This window comes from Hetaerina americana, unplaced genomic scaffold, assembly GCF_022747635.1.
Source record: "Hetaerina americana unplaced genomic scaffold, ioHetAmer1.1.p SCAF_9, whole genome shotgun sequence".
Classification (NCBI taxonomy): Eukaryota; Metazoa; Arthropoda; class Insecta; order Odonata; family Calopterygidae; genus Hetaerina; species Hetaerina americana.
Window position 1 is genome coordinate 1,112,349 of NW_027287538.1, and position 19,827 is coordinate 1,132,175.

The window sequence follows — 19,827 nt, forward strand, 5'->3', positions numbered from 1 at the left end:
ATTCAGGTGAACAAAAACAATCATCCATAGGTCTCACATTCCACACCCCCGCTAGGCCATAACCGGATGTGGTGTTCGTTTCTCAAATCCATAAATCGAATTACTTCACCATCCGTTCTTACTAGGCATCGAATTACGAAGTTAAATCCACCTTCTCACTTATCTCTTTGAAGCCCTAAAAACAGTCTTCAGCCCGTTGGTCAGTTTGACATGCTGACCGCGCCGCGTGCTCATCCAGTGAAATTCAAACATCCAGACATAATTGAATGACAGTTCTTTTCCCTGAGCTGTTCTCTCTTATCCACCAAGTTTCTAGTCACTGGAAAATGGCGGATTGTCTATGTAATTAGCGCACTGCTCTCCATCATGTAATAAAAAAGAGCACATTTCTAATTATCCCACTCGTATTTTAATTTAATCTTTGCTATATGTGCCCCTGTGAATTGGCAATATTGCCGTACGTGGACAATTTCCTAATTAAACTGGGAAAAGTATGGAGATGGTTCTGAAGGCATCACCCCCTCTTCCTTGAGTGCCGTTAGTAGCCGAACCCTATGCCCCTTTTGCGGCGCCGATCCGATCCGCGAAATGAAGTCGATAAGGTACTTCCCGTACGCTTCGCAGGTACGTATATCTCCATTGTACGAATAGAGTACCTCAAGTAGTAACTCTACAGCTATAAAATTTTTAACTGTTTGTAAGTATTTGATTTAAAATTGCAATTACAAACTATTCTATACGCAGTCTAAATCAGTTGTAACTATACGAAACAAGGAAATGCACAACATAGTGAAGTAATGAAATAGGAGTCGCGCGAGGAAAAGAGTTTTCGGTGGGCGATGGCCAACCTTGGCGCTGAGTCGCCACTCTTCTTTGCCCTCTGCTAATTACAATAATCTCGGCGAGTGCGTTGCTCATCTTCATGTCCCTCCATCCGAAAGTACTCTCGTGCGCACTCACATGGGCCTGTCGATTGATCTGAACCAGCGGCTTCATCAAACGACTCATACTGCATTTTAATTATCCTCTATAGGATTGAAAATGTTATAGTGATTGGCTAAAACAATTAAGTTTACGGCGCATATGCTGCGCAAATATTCAGCATTCATTGATGACGATCCACCAAACCTTTAATAAAACCAAGAACTCATCACCAGATTATCTTTTTCGCATGAATGAATTGAGGGATTGAGCAAACATAGAGAACGCACCATTTTTACAAGTCTACCGACACCAATAGGTAATACTAGCACAGGGATAGGCATTATGTGGGGAAAAACTAATTTTATTTCCATTTAAATTTGGAATAGTGGGACTCATATTCCTTCGGACGTTTACTATAGTTACTTCGTTGTTCCGTTCGCTTGACCAGCGGGCATGGACTAAGCGACCGACTGAAAGCGCTTCTTTCCAGGGCCGATATCCAGTGTGTTAGTCAACCGCTACGGCTGCCGGCCGGTGACTATTGCGGGCGCCATTCTCGCCAGCGCCTGCATGATCCTGAGTATGTTCGCCGAGGACGTGCTCACACTATATTTCACAATCGGCGTTGGGACAGGTAAGAACGGGGCACATTGTGTTGTCACGCAAACAAATAACAGAACATGTCTATTTCTCCTTTGGTGGGTGAAACAGCTCCCTAACGCCACATCTTGGCCAAAGAATCAGGGCAATTGGTTGCATGAAGCATCTCAGATCTCAGTGTAAATTACGTTTCCCGGATTGCTCAAGTGGTTAAGAGCCTCCGCCCGACAAGTGGAAAGATCTGGAGTTGTAGTCCCGGTCCAGATATATTTTTGCACTCGTGATCTGCCTGATTCCGCCATCCCCACTTCTCCTGTGTTTGTCCTTTATGTGTGTTCCTATCCCTTTTCCTAATATCAGTTTCTTTGTAAATGAGTATATATATATATATATACGTAAATATATATATTTATATATAATATCTTCGAAATGGAACGCTCTTCGGCGACGCACAAATATATAAAAACACAGATGTAGATTTTTAGAATATAGAGACACAAAGAAAGGACACTCACAATTTGTTATTTGACGTTTCGACAGCACGGCTGTCGTCTTCAGAATGGCGTTCTCGGGGAAGAGCGGAGAGGATGTGCGGGGGAGAGGTGGGGGAAGGAGAGGTAAAGGGACCAATAGGAAATGAACAAGGGGGTGGGGGGGATATGTAGGCAGCCAATTGATATTATATATTTATATATACATATATATATACACACACACACATATATATATATATATATATTTATTTATTTATTTATTATTATTATTATTAGGTAATCTACCGGTTAAGGTAGGTTTTTCGATGGACATAATTCTAATTAAATAATTTGTGACCCAAAGCGAAACACAGCATCCTACTCTACATCAGGTCCCTCTTCAGCTCTGAGTACTTTCTTCCTCGGTCATCCCATCCAACATTCCTAGCCTGTTCCTTCCCTTTCCTCGTTTGCCTAACATTCTCCCCTCAATTACAGTCTTCAACATCCAACTGCCGGTCAATACCCCCTTCATCCACTTTTCCTGCCTCCATAGGATCTCTCCCAAGAAACCTCTCTCTTCGCCCACTATACCAAGTACTTCTTCATTCGTTTTCTTCCCTGTCCATTTCACCTTTTCCATTCTTCTCCACACCCACATTTCAAAAATCTCCACTCTACGTCTATCCTCCTGCTTCAATGACCACGTTTCCGCGCCGTACATAGCTACGCTCCAAATCAAGGTATTTACGAGTCTTTTCTTAACATCCTTACTCAACGTCCCTCTCACCAACTCCCTTCTCCTTGTGGAAGCCTCTTTGCCTAGCGCATTTCTTCTCCTTACGTCCCTACTACTTTGACCGTGTTGGTCCAAAACACTTCCGAGATACGTCAACTGTTCTACCTGCTCTAGTTTTTGCCCTTCTATTTTAATGTTTAACTTAGCCTTTTTCTTTCTAGAAAATCGCATAACCTTTGTTTTATTAATATTGATTCTCATCCCATACCTGTCGCACTGAATTTCCAATTCACTAAGCAATATCTGCAACCCTTTGGCTGACTGACCAACTAAAGCTTGGTCATCAGCGAACCTAACTGATTTTAAGAATTCCCCGCCCACTTTCATTCCGACCTCCAGTTCTTCCCATGCCTCTTTAATCATTTCCTCTGCATACAGGTTGAACAGCAACGTTGATAATGGATAACCCTGCCTTACACCTCTTCCTAACACTGCCCAAACGGACTCCCCGTTCCCCACCCGCACCTGAGCAGTCTGAGACATGTACAGGATGAGAATCAATATTAATAAAACAAAGGTTATGCGATTTTCTAGAAAGGAAAAGGCTAAGGTAAACATTAAAATAGGAGGGCAAAAACTAGAGCAGGTAGAACGGTTTACGTATCTCGGAAGTGTTTTGGACCAACACGGTCAAAGTAGTGGGGACGTAAGGAGAAGAATTGCGCTGGGCAAAGAGGCTTTCACAAGGAGGAGGGAGTTGATGACAGGGACGTTGAGTAAGGATGTTAAGAAAAGACTCGTAAAAACTTTGATATGGAGCGTAGCTATGTACGGCGCGGAAACGTGGTCAGTGGATTGGCAGGAGGATAGACGTAGATTGGAGGCTTTTGAAATGTGGGTTTGGAGAAGAATGGAGAAGGTGAAATTGAAAGAGAGGAAGTACTTGGTATGGTGGGCGAAGAGAGGGGTTTTTTTGGGATAAATCCTATGGAGGCAGGAAAAGTGGATGAAGGGAGTATTGACCGGCAGTGGGATGTTGAAGACTGTAATAGAGGGGAGAATGTTAGACAAACGAGGAAAGAGAAGGAACAGGATAGGGATGTTGGACGGGATGAAGGGAGGAAGAAAGTACTCAGAGATGAAGAGGTACCTGATGTAGAGTAGGATATTGTGTTTTGTTAGGAGTCACAAATTATTTAATTAGTAGCTATGTCCATCCAAAAACCTACGTTAACCGGTAGATTATCTAATAATAATAATGCATACATGTACGTATATATCGAATTACTAGTGTGCACTAACTTATTTCAATAAGGTTACAGCAAAGCTGCAATGAATAATCACGAACTCCATATCATAAAATAGTGATTCAGCACCCATTCCATTCTCCCCTGTCTTTAGCTTCGCCTAAACATTTTGGACACCATTATACATTCCATAACAGCCATTTAGTTGGCACCCACTCCCTCCCCCTCATTGCCAAAGAAAAACTGCTCACGGCTTGAGGAAATATAATTTTATATTGTAAGGCTAAGTAGAGACTTTAAGAAGTTCAGCTTATCTTTTCCAAGAATAGGTTGTCAATTATCATTTTTGCGTATTATGAAGTCGAGAAAATTCGGTGTATAATGTATTTTACTGGGAATATAGAATGCAACCAGGAGGTTTTTGCCTGTTTCGTAGATTTCCGAAAGGCGTTTGATAGAGTGAATTGGGAAAAACTAATGAGTATATTGCAGAAAATAGGAATAGATTGGAGGGACAGGAGGCTAATCTGCAACCTGTACATGTCTCAGACTGCTCAGTGGCGAGTGGGGAACGGGGAGTCCGGGTGGGCAGTGTTAGCAAGAGGTGTAAGGCAGGGCATGAGCGTAGTCATGTACAGTGCGGAAACGTGGTCATTGAAGCAGGAGGATTGGCGTAGATTGGAGATTTTTGAAATGTGATGTGGAGAAAGGTGGAGGAAGTGAATGTGGGGAGGGAGGAAAATAAATGAGGAAGTGGCGAGAGGGAAGGAAAAGGGAATGTTGGGTGAAATCATAAGGAGGCAGGAAAAATGGTTGAGAAGGGTATTGATTGGCGGTGGGATGTTGAAGACGGTGATAGGGTGCAAAATGTTAGGCAAACGAGCAATGGGGAGGAATAGGGGAATGGGATCTTGGACGGGATGAAGGGGGTTCATCTGAGCGATATCACGAACGATTTCAGTTATTAGTAAAATCTTCTCTCATTATGGCAGAATCGGTGCTAATGCTTACTTCCGTAACAGCACCGGGTCCACCGTCCTTTAAAATTCATTACCCCCTCTCTTAAATCACTTGAAACCATCTTACAGCTGTGATATCGGGGGTAATGAATCTCTTCATGAGTCCTCTGTTATATTAAATAGAGAGCCTGACAATATTCCCTGGCGAAAGTAAAGCTTTAATGCAGCATGTCACCCCGAGCGCCACCGTGGTTCAATGTTTATAGTAGGCTCAACAATCTTATTTTGTAGCTTAACTTGTCTTGAAGGAAAGATAATTTTTACGTTCCCGTATCTAAAGTTACGCCATCTAACTTCTTTGATCGCTTATTGCGTGTATTTCTGCATTTTGCATTGGAGCAGAAAAAAGCATTTTAATTATAACTGATAACATCAGGGACATTTTCGTTTTCTTTTATTTTTTTCTCCCTCTCACATAGAATTGTACTTCCTCTTATTTCTATTGTTTAATTTTAAAATAAATTCTGCGCTGAGGATGATCACCTTCACTTCAATGAAACTGTGCCCTCCAGGAAGGGAAATCACCTCGGAATTTCAGGCAAACCTTGTCGTCATGTTCTGCCACTGATTGCGATTAAATAATGTCCTCATTTCCACCTCAAGTTAACATCCCTTGAATGATATCGAATGAACTGCGGGTGACAGGAATTGCTCGAGTCTCCGTTCTCCCACCCCAGGCTTCGGCTTCGGCCTCATGTACCTGCCCGCCATAGTGTCGGTGACGTGCTACTTCGAGCGTCGGAGGTCGCTGGCGACGGGGATAGCCGTGTGCGGCTCGGGCCTGGGGACGTTCCTCTTCGCGCCGCTCACGGGCTGGCTGATCGAGACGTTCGGATGGCGGGGCGCCCTGCTGCTCATCTCCTCGGCGACCATGCACTGCGTCATATTCGGCGGCATGTTCCGTCCACTGGAGGCGCCCAGGAGGAGGAAGAAAGCCGCGGAGAACGCCCTCGAAGCGGGTGAGTCAGCCCTGCGACCCCTCGCGATCCACGACGGCCGGTCCCACTTCATCGGACCATTATTACTTACAGCAGCGGCACTGCTCCGCTCAAGGGACCAGGCAACCGATTCCCCACTTCTCAGCCCACCACACTAAAATGCCGTGGCACCCTCCGTTAGAATAAATCACTTTTTAACTCAACTAGCTTTAGAGATCTCATTCCGGATGAGTTAGCGGACGCTCAGTAGTCAATAGCTTTTTGCAATTTACCTGGTTTAACTATTCTTTTATCCTGCCAGTCGAGATATGATTTGATGAATCCAGGAATTAGGCATTGCTACACTCCTCGACTCCACCGAACCAACGACACGAAATAAATCATTCAAAGCCGTGCATTGCAGTTTACAACTCTGTAACGCTATGTGCTTCCTGCATCTCTTCTTCCCGTCCAACGTCCCTATTAATATCCAGGCTCTACACTCTCTCCTCTTTTAAAGTCATCAGCATTCCATTGCCACTCAGCATACCCTCTGTACCTGCCTTCTCTGAATTTCTCTCAGCGATCCTCTCTCATGCCAGCACCACTTTATTTTTTCATTGATTCTCATCCCATACCTTTCATTATGGTTCTCTAAAACGCTCTACAATTATCGCAATCCATTGGCTGGCTGGCTATCTGGGAGACTCATTACCAAGTCCAGTCAAAATAAGAACTACGTATTATGTATGATTTCCTCTTCATGCAGATTGTCTCACAGGACAGTATGGATCAATGGAGTAGGATAAGCGGATAATACCCAGAGACAATCCAGAGAGGCACAGTGAGATTCTCTCTCCCCATTTCCATGAAACAATGGTTTGCCATGCAACAGCCATGGTTTGTGGTTTGATAAATCATACAATTACCCCAAGGAATTTTGCGTGAAAATAACTGTATCTGTATGTATTTCCACTTAAATGCTTTCATCCAATTCCATCCTTTTTGTTCATTTTATACTTATTTACGGTTCAATTATCTAGAAAATGACTATTTGTGAGTTACTAGTTGAATAAATTAATATTAAAAGGTCAAACCTACTATAAACCCCAGAACCATGTAATAAAACATGACAATTTGGAAATAAATCATATGTAATATACATAACCAGGGTAATTATAAATTTTACTCACATCATTTGTGCAACAATTTCAGAGTGTAAAAATCATTCGCCTTGACTGGGATCCCAGTCAAGGCGAATGATTTTTACACTCTGAAACTGTGACATTGAAATGCACATTAGTGGATGACTCCGTTAAAAGTTACTGTTGCGGCATCTCCCGCAGTTTCTTTGGAACAGATCGTTTGTGCTTTGAATTTGAAACCACGTACCAATATTTTCCTCACTGCCATTTATACAATTAGGAATTACTGGCTTCTATTTAAAAGTTTAGGTAATGAAGTGATTGCTTGTTTCGGTGGCATTCAAAGGCAAAGATCCTGAGCTACAACTGAGCCCTATCCTACATCCCTTTCATTCAATAAGAAATTATCTCTGCTTCATTGGTATCGTTTAATGATATTTTGCTGCCGTTGTCTAGAAAATAACTAGAATAAGAGGCGTGTTTATTAATGCAAATCAATATTATCCAGAATCAAAGTGAGTTTCAGCCCTCTCTGTCTTTTGCATTTCTCTAACAAAGTCGGACAGAGTGAACTTGTCCAATTGTTGGCTCTGAAGGTGATTGTGGGAGAGACGATTTGTGTTGCCATGCCATTTTGGGGTTCAAGTGTTGGATTCAAATTTAGTCCCTTGAGGTTTTGATCTAAAAGGTCCTCAGTAAATGAGCATGTTTGCATTTCAGGAGGGAATGGCACTGAAATGAAGTCGATGGGTGGAACTGGAAATGCTGATGCGGTGTTGGGGGAGAGCACTTCTGAGGTCGAGGGTATCTTCAGGTCAAACACTTTCAGCAGCTCAAAATGCAATGGCAATGAAGGGGACAAAACAAAGGTGAGCCGCTGATGTCTTTTAATCTGCCCTCCTATTACCCACGCTGCCACATTCTGCTTATCCAATATTTGCTCCCACAACACACCCATTGGTGCACTTCCTGGAAAATCTCTAGCCTTAATGCACAAAATGTGTTTTCAAGCACCTCCACAAGCACCACTGCGATCGGTTTTTTGCTGCATTTAGGGTTATTACAATCTGTTAAATGTTAAAATAAAACAAGAATAAATAACATAAGATCATACAATTGTGGACGGCGGTTGCCTCCAAGCACACCCTAGTTCGTCTATTTATTATTTTTATCACCTAGACCAGCAGTCTTTGATATCCAAACACATTATAACATCTCATATTTCCAAAGTGATCACACTCATTCTCAATGATACACCCAAATTCCATTGATCCAAACTAAGAAGGCGTTGCCCATGAAATACTCATCGCAATCATCAATCGATTCCGCTGCTGAGCCGTGATGGGATGCCAGATGGCGCACGCCCAAGCACCACTTCCCCTGGAGGTTCTGGCACATGGCACCTCAGAAAGAATGGTGCAGCAGCAGGCATCACCCAGTTTGGAACATCGCACTCTCCACTAAACAGCCTGATGGCATTTTCAGTACGTTGCCATTCAGAGCAGGAATGCATTTAAACCTATTTTGTTTGCCTAATGCATATTATAAATGAAAGCTGTGGTAATTAACACTTCACACCAATAAAACGAAATACTGCTTTTTCCTCAAAATATGTAACAAGTTTAATATACATTTTTTGCGGTCAGTTATTTAAAATAAAATTAGAAATTGTATCACCAGTGAGTACATATATCTTGTTCCTCATCCAATATGAATTAATTGATTAAGGAATTGAATTAGGAATGGAATTGAAGAGGCCCTCAGACCCTAAGCCTCAGCCCAATGCATTCCCCGTGTGTGCCTTTCCTCAGGAGGAAAATGACCAGGGAAACGGCACCCGCTCCCAGAGACCCACAAGCTTCAGCGGGAACATCCCTGTGGTGGCCGGCCAGAATGCAACCAATGCTCATGCACAACGTGGCGCAGCCCGGAGGTCCGGGAACAACGTGTTGGAGGGGTCAAAGAGCGTGGTGGCGAGAATGGCCCTGAGCCAGCCGGCCCTTTATGCCCCTGGGGGGAAGACAATGGCCACAGGTGGGCACGAGGGGGCAAAGGTGGGCAGATCCATGGCCTCGACCAGCAAAGGCGTGCTCATGTCCCGGGAGGACATATTCTACACGGGGAGCCTCGTCAACATAGCGCAACACAGGTGAGAGGAGGTCATGCCCACGTGCTCATGTCCATGAGCAGCCAACCGGGGCTGGGGGAGCCACCGGAGCGAGAGGCCACGGTGAATGGGAGTGCTCAATGCCGTCCATTCTGGATGAACGTCGCTCATGAACAAAGTCTCTTGGTTGTTGATTGCTCCACCCACTCTCATGGGCCATCATGGAAGGCTCTTCCTCTCTCTACCAGGCACAGCATCAAAACATGACCTTAAACCATCATTATAATGATGACACCTCGATAATGGTGGGCGGACTAAATTGAGAGTCAATTTATTATGCTTGCATAATTAATTAGTGATATGGGAACCGAATATCTTTATTTCATAGTTATGATAGTACCCATACTAAATCCTAAATATATTGCCTCTTAAGTACATATGATCACATTCTAAGTGAAAAAAACAAAGAATGGCAAGTATTGCTTTCAGACCAATTAGTAGTCTAGATGTTATCTAAAAATCTGTCAACTAGCTAGCTGAGAATAAAGTCACAACAATTTCCATAATGACATCTAGTATAAATGGTAGTGGAATTCTCATAATGGATACTGTTTGCTGTAATGTTATCTTAGTGGTGCTTGACATATTATGTTATCACAAGCATACTGCAGAAGCCTTCACTAAAATTCAGCTAGTGTTATTTTGATATAATCGAGCATGATAGATTTTGATAACTACATACCTATCTTTGGAAAATTTCGAACTGCAACTGTGCTAAAATGATTCCCATTGGAGTTCCAATTGAGGTCTTCATCCGATCCCGCAGCAGGTCAACTCAGAGGGTGCACAGGGTGAGTGAGTCCTGTGCTGCCACAATTCCTTACGATGACGAGGAACTGGAGAGTCTGAAGGGGAGAAAGTCAGGGAGGCAGGGAAGTGAGCAGGCGGGGGCCAGCCAGGGAAATGAAGAAGCACTGGACGTGGAAAGTGGACCTATTTGCTGCGGCCTCGTCTCCTCCCCCCAAGCCAAGGAGGTCATTGAGTCCATGATGGACTTCTCCCTTCTTAGCGATCCCATTTTCATCCTCTTCGCCTTCTCCAACTTCTGCACCAGTATTGGATTTAACATTCCCTATGTATATGTAGTGGTGAGTACCCCTGTTTTGTAATATTTAGTTTATTAGTGCACATCAATCCGAACTATGAAAGCGAAATATGCCTTTTGTATTTTTTCATCACTGGTACAGTGAAGTCTCAGACTGAAGACGATAATGAACCACAGAACTTCTGAGTTAGTAATGAACATTAAGTTTTGAGATTCACAGGTATTTGGATTTGCATCTGAAGTATGTAGATATATATATATATAATTATATATATATACATATATATATATATATATATATATATATATATATATATATATATATATAATTATATATATATATATTTATTTAACTGTGTTTATATATATATATCTGAAGTATGTAGATATATATATATATATATATATATATATATATATATATAGTACAATACACAGTAACACACAATATAGAAACACAAAAAAAGAAGAACACTCACACGTTATTTCTTGATATTTCGACGGAAACAATCCGTCTTCCTCTGAAGATATAGAAGTAATGACTGCTGGAGTTGTTGAGGTGAGGGGTGCGAGAGAAAGGGAAGGGGGCCAGGAGAAGGGGAGAACGGGAGGCGAAGGAGGGGTGAGGGTGGGCTTCCACAAAGTAACAATTTTAGGCCACTCCCATCAGTGAACGACATTGAGGCCCGGATGCTGATAGGCCATACAGATGTAAATGAATGCCATTTCAAGTGTTTTTAATTGTATAGGGTTATCGGATGTGGGAAGGGAGGCCAGGACGGAAACATTGTAGCACAGGTTGAAAGGGTATTATGATGGGAAGCATGTTTAGGGATGGGGAGACCCGCGGACGGGGAGGAGGGATTGCACGAGGCGCGGTGGTTATTAATCCTAATGTTAAGTGGTGTGGAACATTGGCCTATGTAAAATGACGGGCAGAGTTTACCGGTAAGAAGATAAACTACATTCTTGGAAGTGCAAGAGGAATAGGGGAAGGGCGGGAGAGAGTTAAATGGTGGGATGGAGTGGGGTGAAGTGGTGAAAATAGGGCAGGTTTTGCATCTTGCTCGATGACATGGAGTGGGTATGGCTCTGGGGGTGTGAGGGGATTTTGAGAGCGGCCTGGTGGATTTGAGGATATCTGCTAGGTTGGCGGGACGTTTGAAGGTGACAGGGGCATTTGGGAAGAAGGTTGGAGGAAGTGTTGTGATTTTTGAGGATGGGGAATAGGTCTTTGAGGATGAATTTGAGAGACTGAATGCCTGGGAAGTAGGTAGTACAGATTGAGAGAGGCTGGGAGTCTGTGGTTGAGGCAGGCTTGGGGGTGTAGGAATGTTTAAGTACTTTTTTATGGAGGAGGGAATCAGGGTATCCTCGTTGGAGGAGGGAGTGGTGAAGGTTGTTAAGGTATTTCTTAAGGGATTCGGGATGGTTGCAAATGCGGTGACCGCGGATAGAGAGGGAGTAAGGGAGGGAGCGCTTGGTATGGGAGGGGTGACAACTGCTGTAATGAAGGTATTGCTGCTTATTAGTGGGTTTGGTGTGAACAGAGGTAAGGAATTTGTTATTGCTGAGGGTAATATTAACATCGAGGAAGGTAATCTGAGAGGATGAAATGGTCGAGGTGAAAGACAGAGATGAGGAATCGTTGAGTTGGGAGATGAAGGAATTGAGGGAATCTATGCTGTGTGGCCATAGTAGAAAGATGTCGTCAATGTATCGGAGCCACAGGAGGGGTTGCAGAGGATAGTTTGAAAGGAAATTCTCTTCTAGGACACCAAGGTGGAGGTTTGCATATGAAGAGCTGAATCTGCTACCCATGGCACAGCCCTTTATCTGGAGGTAATGGTTATTGTTAAAAGAAAAGGAGTTGCGGGTGAGAATGAAATCGGAAAGGTCAATGAGAAAATCGGTACTGGGGATTTGAGGGGTAGGGCGTTTGGAGAGGAAGTAACGTAGGGAAGAAAGGCCTTCTTGGTGAGGAATGGAAGTGTATAGGGAGGTGACATCGATAGTAGCCATAGTAATATGGGTATCAGGAGGGAGGGAAGTTGAGTGAAGCAATCTGAGGAAGTGGTAGGTGTCTTTTATAAACGAGGGTAGGGAGTGAACTAAAGGTTGGAGATAGTAGTCCACGAAGGCGGAAATTCTTTCGGTAGGAGAGCTACGAGAGGAGACTATAGGGCGGCCTGGGTTTTTGGGTTTGTGGATCTTAGGAAGGATGTAGAAGTGAGGGGTGTGAGGTTGGGAAGGGGAAAGGAGGGAGATGTCACTGGGGAAAGATTCTCCTTTGGGCCGTTGTCTCAGAGGAAAGCGATAATTTCTTTTTGGAATGCGGGGTTAGGGTCAGCGGGAATATTTTGATAGGATGAAGTGTCGGAGAGTAGTCTGTTGCATTCTTGAAGGTAGTCTGCAGTGTTTAGGATTACAACTGTCGAACCCTTATCGGCAGAAGTGATGACTAGGTTGGGGTTGTGTGTGAGTTTTTTTAACTCAGTTAATTCGGCCGGGGAGAGATTAGTGTTGGGGTTTAGAGATTTAAGGAAAGAAGGACTAGATGTTTTGGACAGGAGAAGATTGATGAAGATTTCGACCGGGTGATTAGGAGGGAGCGGTGGAGGTTCAAGGTGGGAAGGCGGCCGGAACTTGGTGAGGGCGCTGCGTGTGTGTGCGGGGGATTGAAGATTGGCGGGTTGCATGGCCCAGAAATGTCGCCATCTAAGATTTCTGGCGAAATTTATGACGTCTGCGAGGATGTTCACGTGATTAACCTTGGGGGTGGGGGAGAATGAGAGGCCTTTTCCTAGAAGTGAGGTTTGGTGCTCGTTCAGCGTGGTGCTAGAAAGGCTAAGTCATTAACATTGACACAGTAAAGGCACTTACGTACATATACTAGAGTTGTGGTCTATTGGAAAATTGTGCAAAATAATATACACATATATATCGCAGTAGTCCAGTGGGTAGAGCGTTGGACTGCTGACCGGAGGGTCCTGGGTTCAATTTCCGGGCAAGGCACTCTGGGCACCTGCAGCTCCACCCAAGCTATGTGATTTTTCGGGTAACAGATCTTCCTGGGACACCATAATCAGCACAGGGAAAGGAACTGGCCCCCCTGCCCTGATTTGTGAATTTCACACGCCGTCGGGCTTAGTACTGGATGAACTCTACCATCACCTACTAAACCGACCTTCGGGTTGATTACTGTGTTTATATATATATCTGAAGTATGTAGATATATATATAAATATATCTATATATATATATATATATATATATATATATATATATATATATATAGAGATATCTATATATATATATATATATATATAGATATATTTATATATATATCTACATACTTCAGATATACTAGTATATATATACTAGTATATATAAACACAGTAATCAACCCGAAGGTCGGTTTAGTAGGTGATGGTAGAGTTCATCCAGTACTAAGCCCGACGGCGTGTGAAATTCACAAATCAGGGCAGGGGGGCCAGTTCCTTTCCCTGTGCTGATTATGGTGTCCCAGGAAGATCTGTTACCCGAAAAATCACATAGCTTGGGTGGAGCTGCAGGTGCCCAGAGTGCCTTGCCCGGAAATTGAACCCAGGGCCCTCCGGTCAGCAGTCCAACGCTCTACCCACTGGACTAACGCGATATATATGTGTATATTATTTTGCACAATTTTCCAATAGACCACAACTCTAGTATATGTACGTAAGTGCCTTTGCTGTGTCAATGTTAATGACTTAGCCAATTAGTCAATAGCCAATATTGCCATGGTATCATTCCTGATAGTGTCCAAGGATGCATTTATGTTCTTCAATTGTTATACTAAGGGAGCATCAAGCTACTAAGTGCAATGGATTGCAACCAGATTCCAAAACACATGCAGTGACCTCCTATTGCCAATTGATTGCAGAGTTATGGTGATGGTTAAGATTTAAATAGTACAGTGAAACCTGTCCTAGCAGCCACCTCTGTAACGTGACCATCTTAGTCAATGACCACTTTTTAATGGCACTGATTGATACTCGTTCAGGTCTGTGCATTGAACCTCCATGAGATAAAACCACCTCTCAACTTGGTCAAAACTATTCTAAATTTGGCCCCTTCAATCACAATGTACCTGCCACAGGTGACCGGGTGAAACCAATTACCGCAATCATTGAATGAAGCTTGCCAATGCATAAAAAAAACGTTTTGAGGCATTAGGATGAACTTCTTCATGATTGGGAAATTGAGAAAGAAGAGCCGCAGAGGAGGAGAAGGAGAAAGGAAATGTGCTGAGGCATTGACACACATTTGCTTGGCTAGTTCCAAAATGCTGGAGCTCAAAAATTCGGATTGGTATTAACAATTCTGATAAAATATTTTTTCAAAGACCATTAGATATTCATAAAAATTTGTCAAAGAGAATGCTCACTTTTTGTGTAGCCTGAAAATTTTTATCATCTTTGGAGGTGAGCAATAGAATATAATTTTGATACACTATAACATGCCTAAAAATGAGCAAAATGCAGGGCAAGTAGGGCCTCACCATTGAGTCTTAGAATACGAACCAGGAAGCAAGAGGAAATCAAAGTTTTGAACAGGATTAGAATTCGTTCATTTCAAGAGGTGTCTCTTCAACTGCCATGCCAAGAACTTCTCATTTGTTTTCCTTCCCATCCATTACATATCCTCCATACCCACATCTCAAAGACCTCCAATCTATGCTCATCCTTCTACCTCAAATACCAAGTTTCTAAACCATACAAAACCTCGCACCATGTTAAATTTTTCCCTCGTCTTTTATTTACATCTTTATTTTAGGTGACTCCCATTAACTCAGGCCTCTCCATAAATACTTCTTTATCCAATGCAATTCTTCTTTTAATATCCCAACTACTCTGCCTACTCCCTCCTAAACACTTGCAAAACACCTTAACATTCAGCTCCTGTTCTAGTTAATGTCCCTCAAGTTTCATATTTATCTTAGCCTCATTTTTGCTTAAGAATTTCATTATTTCATTCTACTGAATCACTCTCCTATCACACTGATTCTTCAAATAATGATTGCAACTCTCTGGTTGACCAGCCTATCATGCCTGATCATCCTCAAATCTAACCAATTTGAAGAGTTTCCCTCCTCCTTTCAATCCAGGCTTTAGCCCTTCCCATGCCTTCTTTACCATTCCCCTTTGCATATACAAGGGTAATTTGAAAAGTTCTTGAAGCAAAATAGAAATAAACGAATTACTTCCATGAAACTCTTTTAATTTTTCAATATAGTCTCCCTGTACACTAATGCACTTGGTCCAGCAATGTTCCAATGCCTTCATCCCATCTTGGAAATTAGATTCATTCAGACCTGCACAATACTCGTCTATTTCAGCTGTTACTTCTATGCTTGAAAAAATCTCCATCCACTGAGGAAAATTTTGAGCTTGGGGAAGAGATGGAAATCTAAATGGAGCCAAATCAGGCAAATGATGGGGGTGTGATAACAATTCATATCATAAGTTCACATATTTTTGCCTTTGGAATTACATTTGTGTGTGAGCTTGCATTGTCTTGGTGAAAGATCATTGTCCTTGCCAAATCTGGCCTTTTTTATTGTATTTTTCCCTGTAGTTGGTCCAAGGGTTTAACATAGTATTGTCCAATTTTGTTTGGTATAACCATTTGGAAGATAATTTGTCAGCAGGATCCCTTTGGCATCCCTGAAAACTGAAGCCATTACCTTTCCGGCCAACTCTACTGCCTTTTCTTTCTTTGGTGATCTACTAATCAACATAAATGTTTCTACTGTTTTTACAGCTGTTTTGTCCGTGGGGTATAGTAGTTGACCCAAGTTTCCTCTGTGGTCACAAACTGGTGCAGAAAATCTTGTTGGTAGCTCAGAAAATGGGTCAACCATTGTTTGGAAGTTTACATTCTCATGTGTTTGTGATCCTGCATCAAGAGTTGTGGCACCCATTTGGCAGATAATTTCCTCATATCCAATTCCTCTGTTAAAATGTGATATGCCCATTCAGATGACATCCCCAAGGCTTTAGTGATTTCCTGCACTTTCATTCGGCAATCCTGCATAACGATTTCATGCACTTTAGTAATAATATCTGGGGTAGTGGTACATTTTGGCCAACCACCGTGCGAATCATGAACCAAGCTATCCCGACCAAACTTAAACTCATTTGTTCACATGGCAAAAGTTAAATATGAAGGAGCAGAGTCCCCCAGAGTGTTCTGAGAGTTGGCATTAATTTTCTTTGCTTTCATGCCTTTCTTTACACAGTATTTAATCTCTGATTGAATCTCAATTTTTTCCATCTTCACAAATCACTACATGTGAACGAATCAGAGAGACATCTGGACCACAGATTTCTTCCCAAAGAACTGATGCGGTACATGCATACTCGTAAACAATTACCGATTACTATGCGGGAAACCCATTGTATTAGTGCTGACATCTGGTAGTGATTCTGAGAACCTTTCAAAGTACTCTCATATATGGAAAAGAACAGGAGATAATGGACATGTCCATATTAATTCCCTGCGTTTCACTGCCCGTTCTGGATTTCCATTCATTATCCTGGAGTGTCCCGTCTTAGACATGTTCAGGTTAAGGATTATTTCTGTATTTCTCCAAGTGCGATTGTCTTTTGCAAAATGTTCATTAATATTTTCCAGTTTACTTTGTCAAATGCCTTCTCAAAATCCACAAAGAATACGAATTCTTCAGCTTATTTCTACTTTGTTCTTTTCCTTTAGAAACCTCTAAATTGTGTATTTAGAGGTCTCTAAATTGTCCCCTTTCTAAACCCAAATTGCTCTTCTCCAAATACTCATTTGCTTTATTCTCCTGCTGTTGGCGATTCTAAGACTAAGTATGTGAAATCAAACTTAAAAGTCCTATAGTTCTCACAAACTGCTACCTTCTCTTTTTGGAATGGGTATCAATACCGATTTAACAAAGTCTTGCAGCCAAATTCCTTGCTCATTAATACTACAAATGAGTTCATAAAAACCCTGCCTTCTCTGTTTCTGTAAACTCTTTGAGTCGTCATAAAGGGAACTTATCTGTTGCCACAGCCTTCTTTAATTTCATTTCCCTTAATGGTTTTCCTGCCTCACAGTTAAGTATTCCTAATCCTAAGCATTCCTTATCACCTATTTATTCCCTTTTTCTCTCCTAACTGACTGGTCTTTTATCTTTATCATGCAGTCTATCTCAAGGAGACTGATATTTTTCCTGATATCAAAATATAAATGAACCATTTACAGGATTGTTGTCACAGTCTCCGGAAATATTTTTGTATTTAGTGCATTGTGGTTCATTTGGTTTAGCATATGGTGGTTTTGCTAATTGTTTTTTAGCATGTAACTTAACATACAGATTAAATGGTAACCTTTTATCAACTACCTCATTACCAAAATAGTTAAGTATATTCTACCAACTCTACTGTTATTTTAACACCTTATTTTAACACCTTTAGCCCCATTTATTGATATTTTCATCAACTCCACATTTATAAACCTCATAAAAATGGTGTACAGTACTTAAAAATGCCATATTTTTATCATTTTCTCAAATTATTTCCAGCTGCATTCATGATAATTGATTCTCAAAAGAGAAGTAAGCAAAAATATTGTCCCTATTGTAGAATGGCAGTCATTGTCCACACTTAACTATATCCATATAATTTTACAATTGCTTAATGCTCACAATCAAAATTAATTTAACTCATATATAATTGTTTTATATGTTAACAAATAACCATGGATATTGTGAATAGTTGTAAATTTAATGTCAATGAAAAATGAGCAAAATCCTAATCAGTGTTACTCAATCTTGTCATTTCAATTATAGAAAAACCTGGAGATATTTTAACACTATGCAATTATTATTGACTACTAATCATTTTGCCAGCATTCAACCTTTTATCCTCTGCCCTAATATAACTCACATTGACTTGGTACATAAAATTGATGTTTCGTCCAGTATATTCAGCTAAATCCACTGATCATGTATCTACTGCTATGCATTATGAGGAGAAAAGAGTAATTTTCCCTTTCTTCATTTTAGGCAACAGCTGAGGAGGCTGGTATCCCTAAAGAGCAGGCTAGTATCCTTCTAGCTGTCATTGGAGTGGCAAACACTGTTGGGAGGATCATTCTTGGCTACCTTTCTGACAAACCCTTTGTAAATCGACTTTGGGTGTACAACATCTGCCTGACCGTATGCGGAGCTGGTGAGTGATCATATCTTTCCATCTTGCACTATCTCCTGCCCATGTCTCTCCATTCTGTGTGCCTCCAAACACTACCTATACTGATCAGTAGAGCCAATACGCTATCCAAGCAGTGTTTTTCCAATTCATCATTGAAAACACCATAAAATCACTCTCTTTGCCTTCTGTGCTTGAAAGGGCCAAAAATTTCTTAGCGTGACATTAGCACCGATGCATGTTTCCCTCATTATTTGGCTACAGTTTAAAAGATGTGGAAAAGGGCAAGAATAGAAGAGACCTTATTAGCTATATGCATTTCTAATGCAATGTATGGAATTCCATCAGCTATTATACCATATACAGAATACTATCTCATGACATGCCTCCAAATTTCATTGTAAAACCGAGTAGTCACTAAAGCACAATGCAATGCATCAAGAGTACACACTCAAGTAAAAAATAAATGTTGGAATATTGCAAATTAGTTCATCACCATGAATCAAATCTTTCATAAACTGACACTATGTCATGCATAGAATGAAAGCTTACCCCAAAAAGATGAATTCAAAATTTGATTCAGTTTATAAGTCATTGGTTTACAATTCCCAAAATTTCAGAAAACTAGAATCAACTTTTTATAACTGTCAATGGTGGATGAATGATTTTTTTTAAAATGATACTGCTTCTTCTGCATGTGTTATTTTATAGAAATTGGTAATGTTTGCTTAATTTAACTTAGTTTCGAGGAACATCATTAGTTATTTACATTTATATTAACCCCAATGTGTTTTCAGTAAAATAAAGTGTTAGAAAACTAAATTACCTCAAATGCTTATTAAAATAATCTTTTCCTGAAACCAAAACTTTTATGCCATAATTATGCAACTCACATTTTCTGACGTATAGGATTTTCTCTCCCCTGGGTTGTAATCTTGACGTGGTGGAAGGGCTTGAGCGTTCCGATGACCCCTAGAGATGTGCTGGTGGGAGCAATGATATTTGCTCATGGTAGGGTCCCCCATGCCAGATTTGTAGGTCGAAGGTTAGGAGCCAGACGAAAGGTAGTTCATGCAGTGTCTGTTCCTCAGTGAAGCAGCTGCAAAGGCATCAAGCCCGCGATAATAAAGAGAGACAATGGGAAACCACCTTAATTATCTATTGCACACAATTATGATGGAACCAAGGCTATTACTGCAAGTGACATACCCAGAGGGAAGAGAGCAAGCTAGGGGAGGCAATAATAATAGTAGTAACAAAAAGGTAGGAAGTAACAACAATAAGCATAGAGGAGGCAACTCATAGAATATAGTTGGTAGAAGTAAAAGTTGAACCAAT

The 19,827-nt window shown here is 41.4% G+C and overlaps 1 protein-coding gene across 3 annotated transcripts in view; it reads left to right on the plus strand.

Annotated features, from left to right (window-relative positions):
- The window catches only part of Mct1 (Monocarboxylate transporter 1), a 120,735-nt gene that overhangs the window by 89,539 nt on the left and 11,369 nt on the right, over positions 1-19,827 (plus strand). Inside the window, exons 3-8 of one of the 3 annotated variants that reach the window (XM_071597939.1) lie at positions 1,415-1,558; positions 5,680-5,961; positions 7,785-7,933; positions 8,876-9,213; positions 10,001-10,319; positions 18,348-18,513. In XM_071597939.1, the coding sequence (XP_071454040.1) occupies positions 1,415-1,558; positions 5,680-5,961; positions 7,785-7,933; positions 8,876-9,213; positions 10,001-10,319; positions 18,348-18,513 (1,398 nt within the window). Of the gene's footprint in view, positions 1-1,414; positions 1,559-5,679; positions 5,962-7,784; positions 7,934-8,875; positions 9,214-9,997; positions 10,320-18,347; positions 18,514-19,827 lie in introns of all 3 variants that reach the window. The other 2 variants (XM_071597938.1, XM_071597941.1) reach the window with 2 other exon arrangements.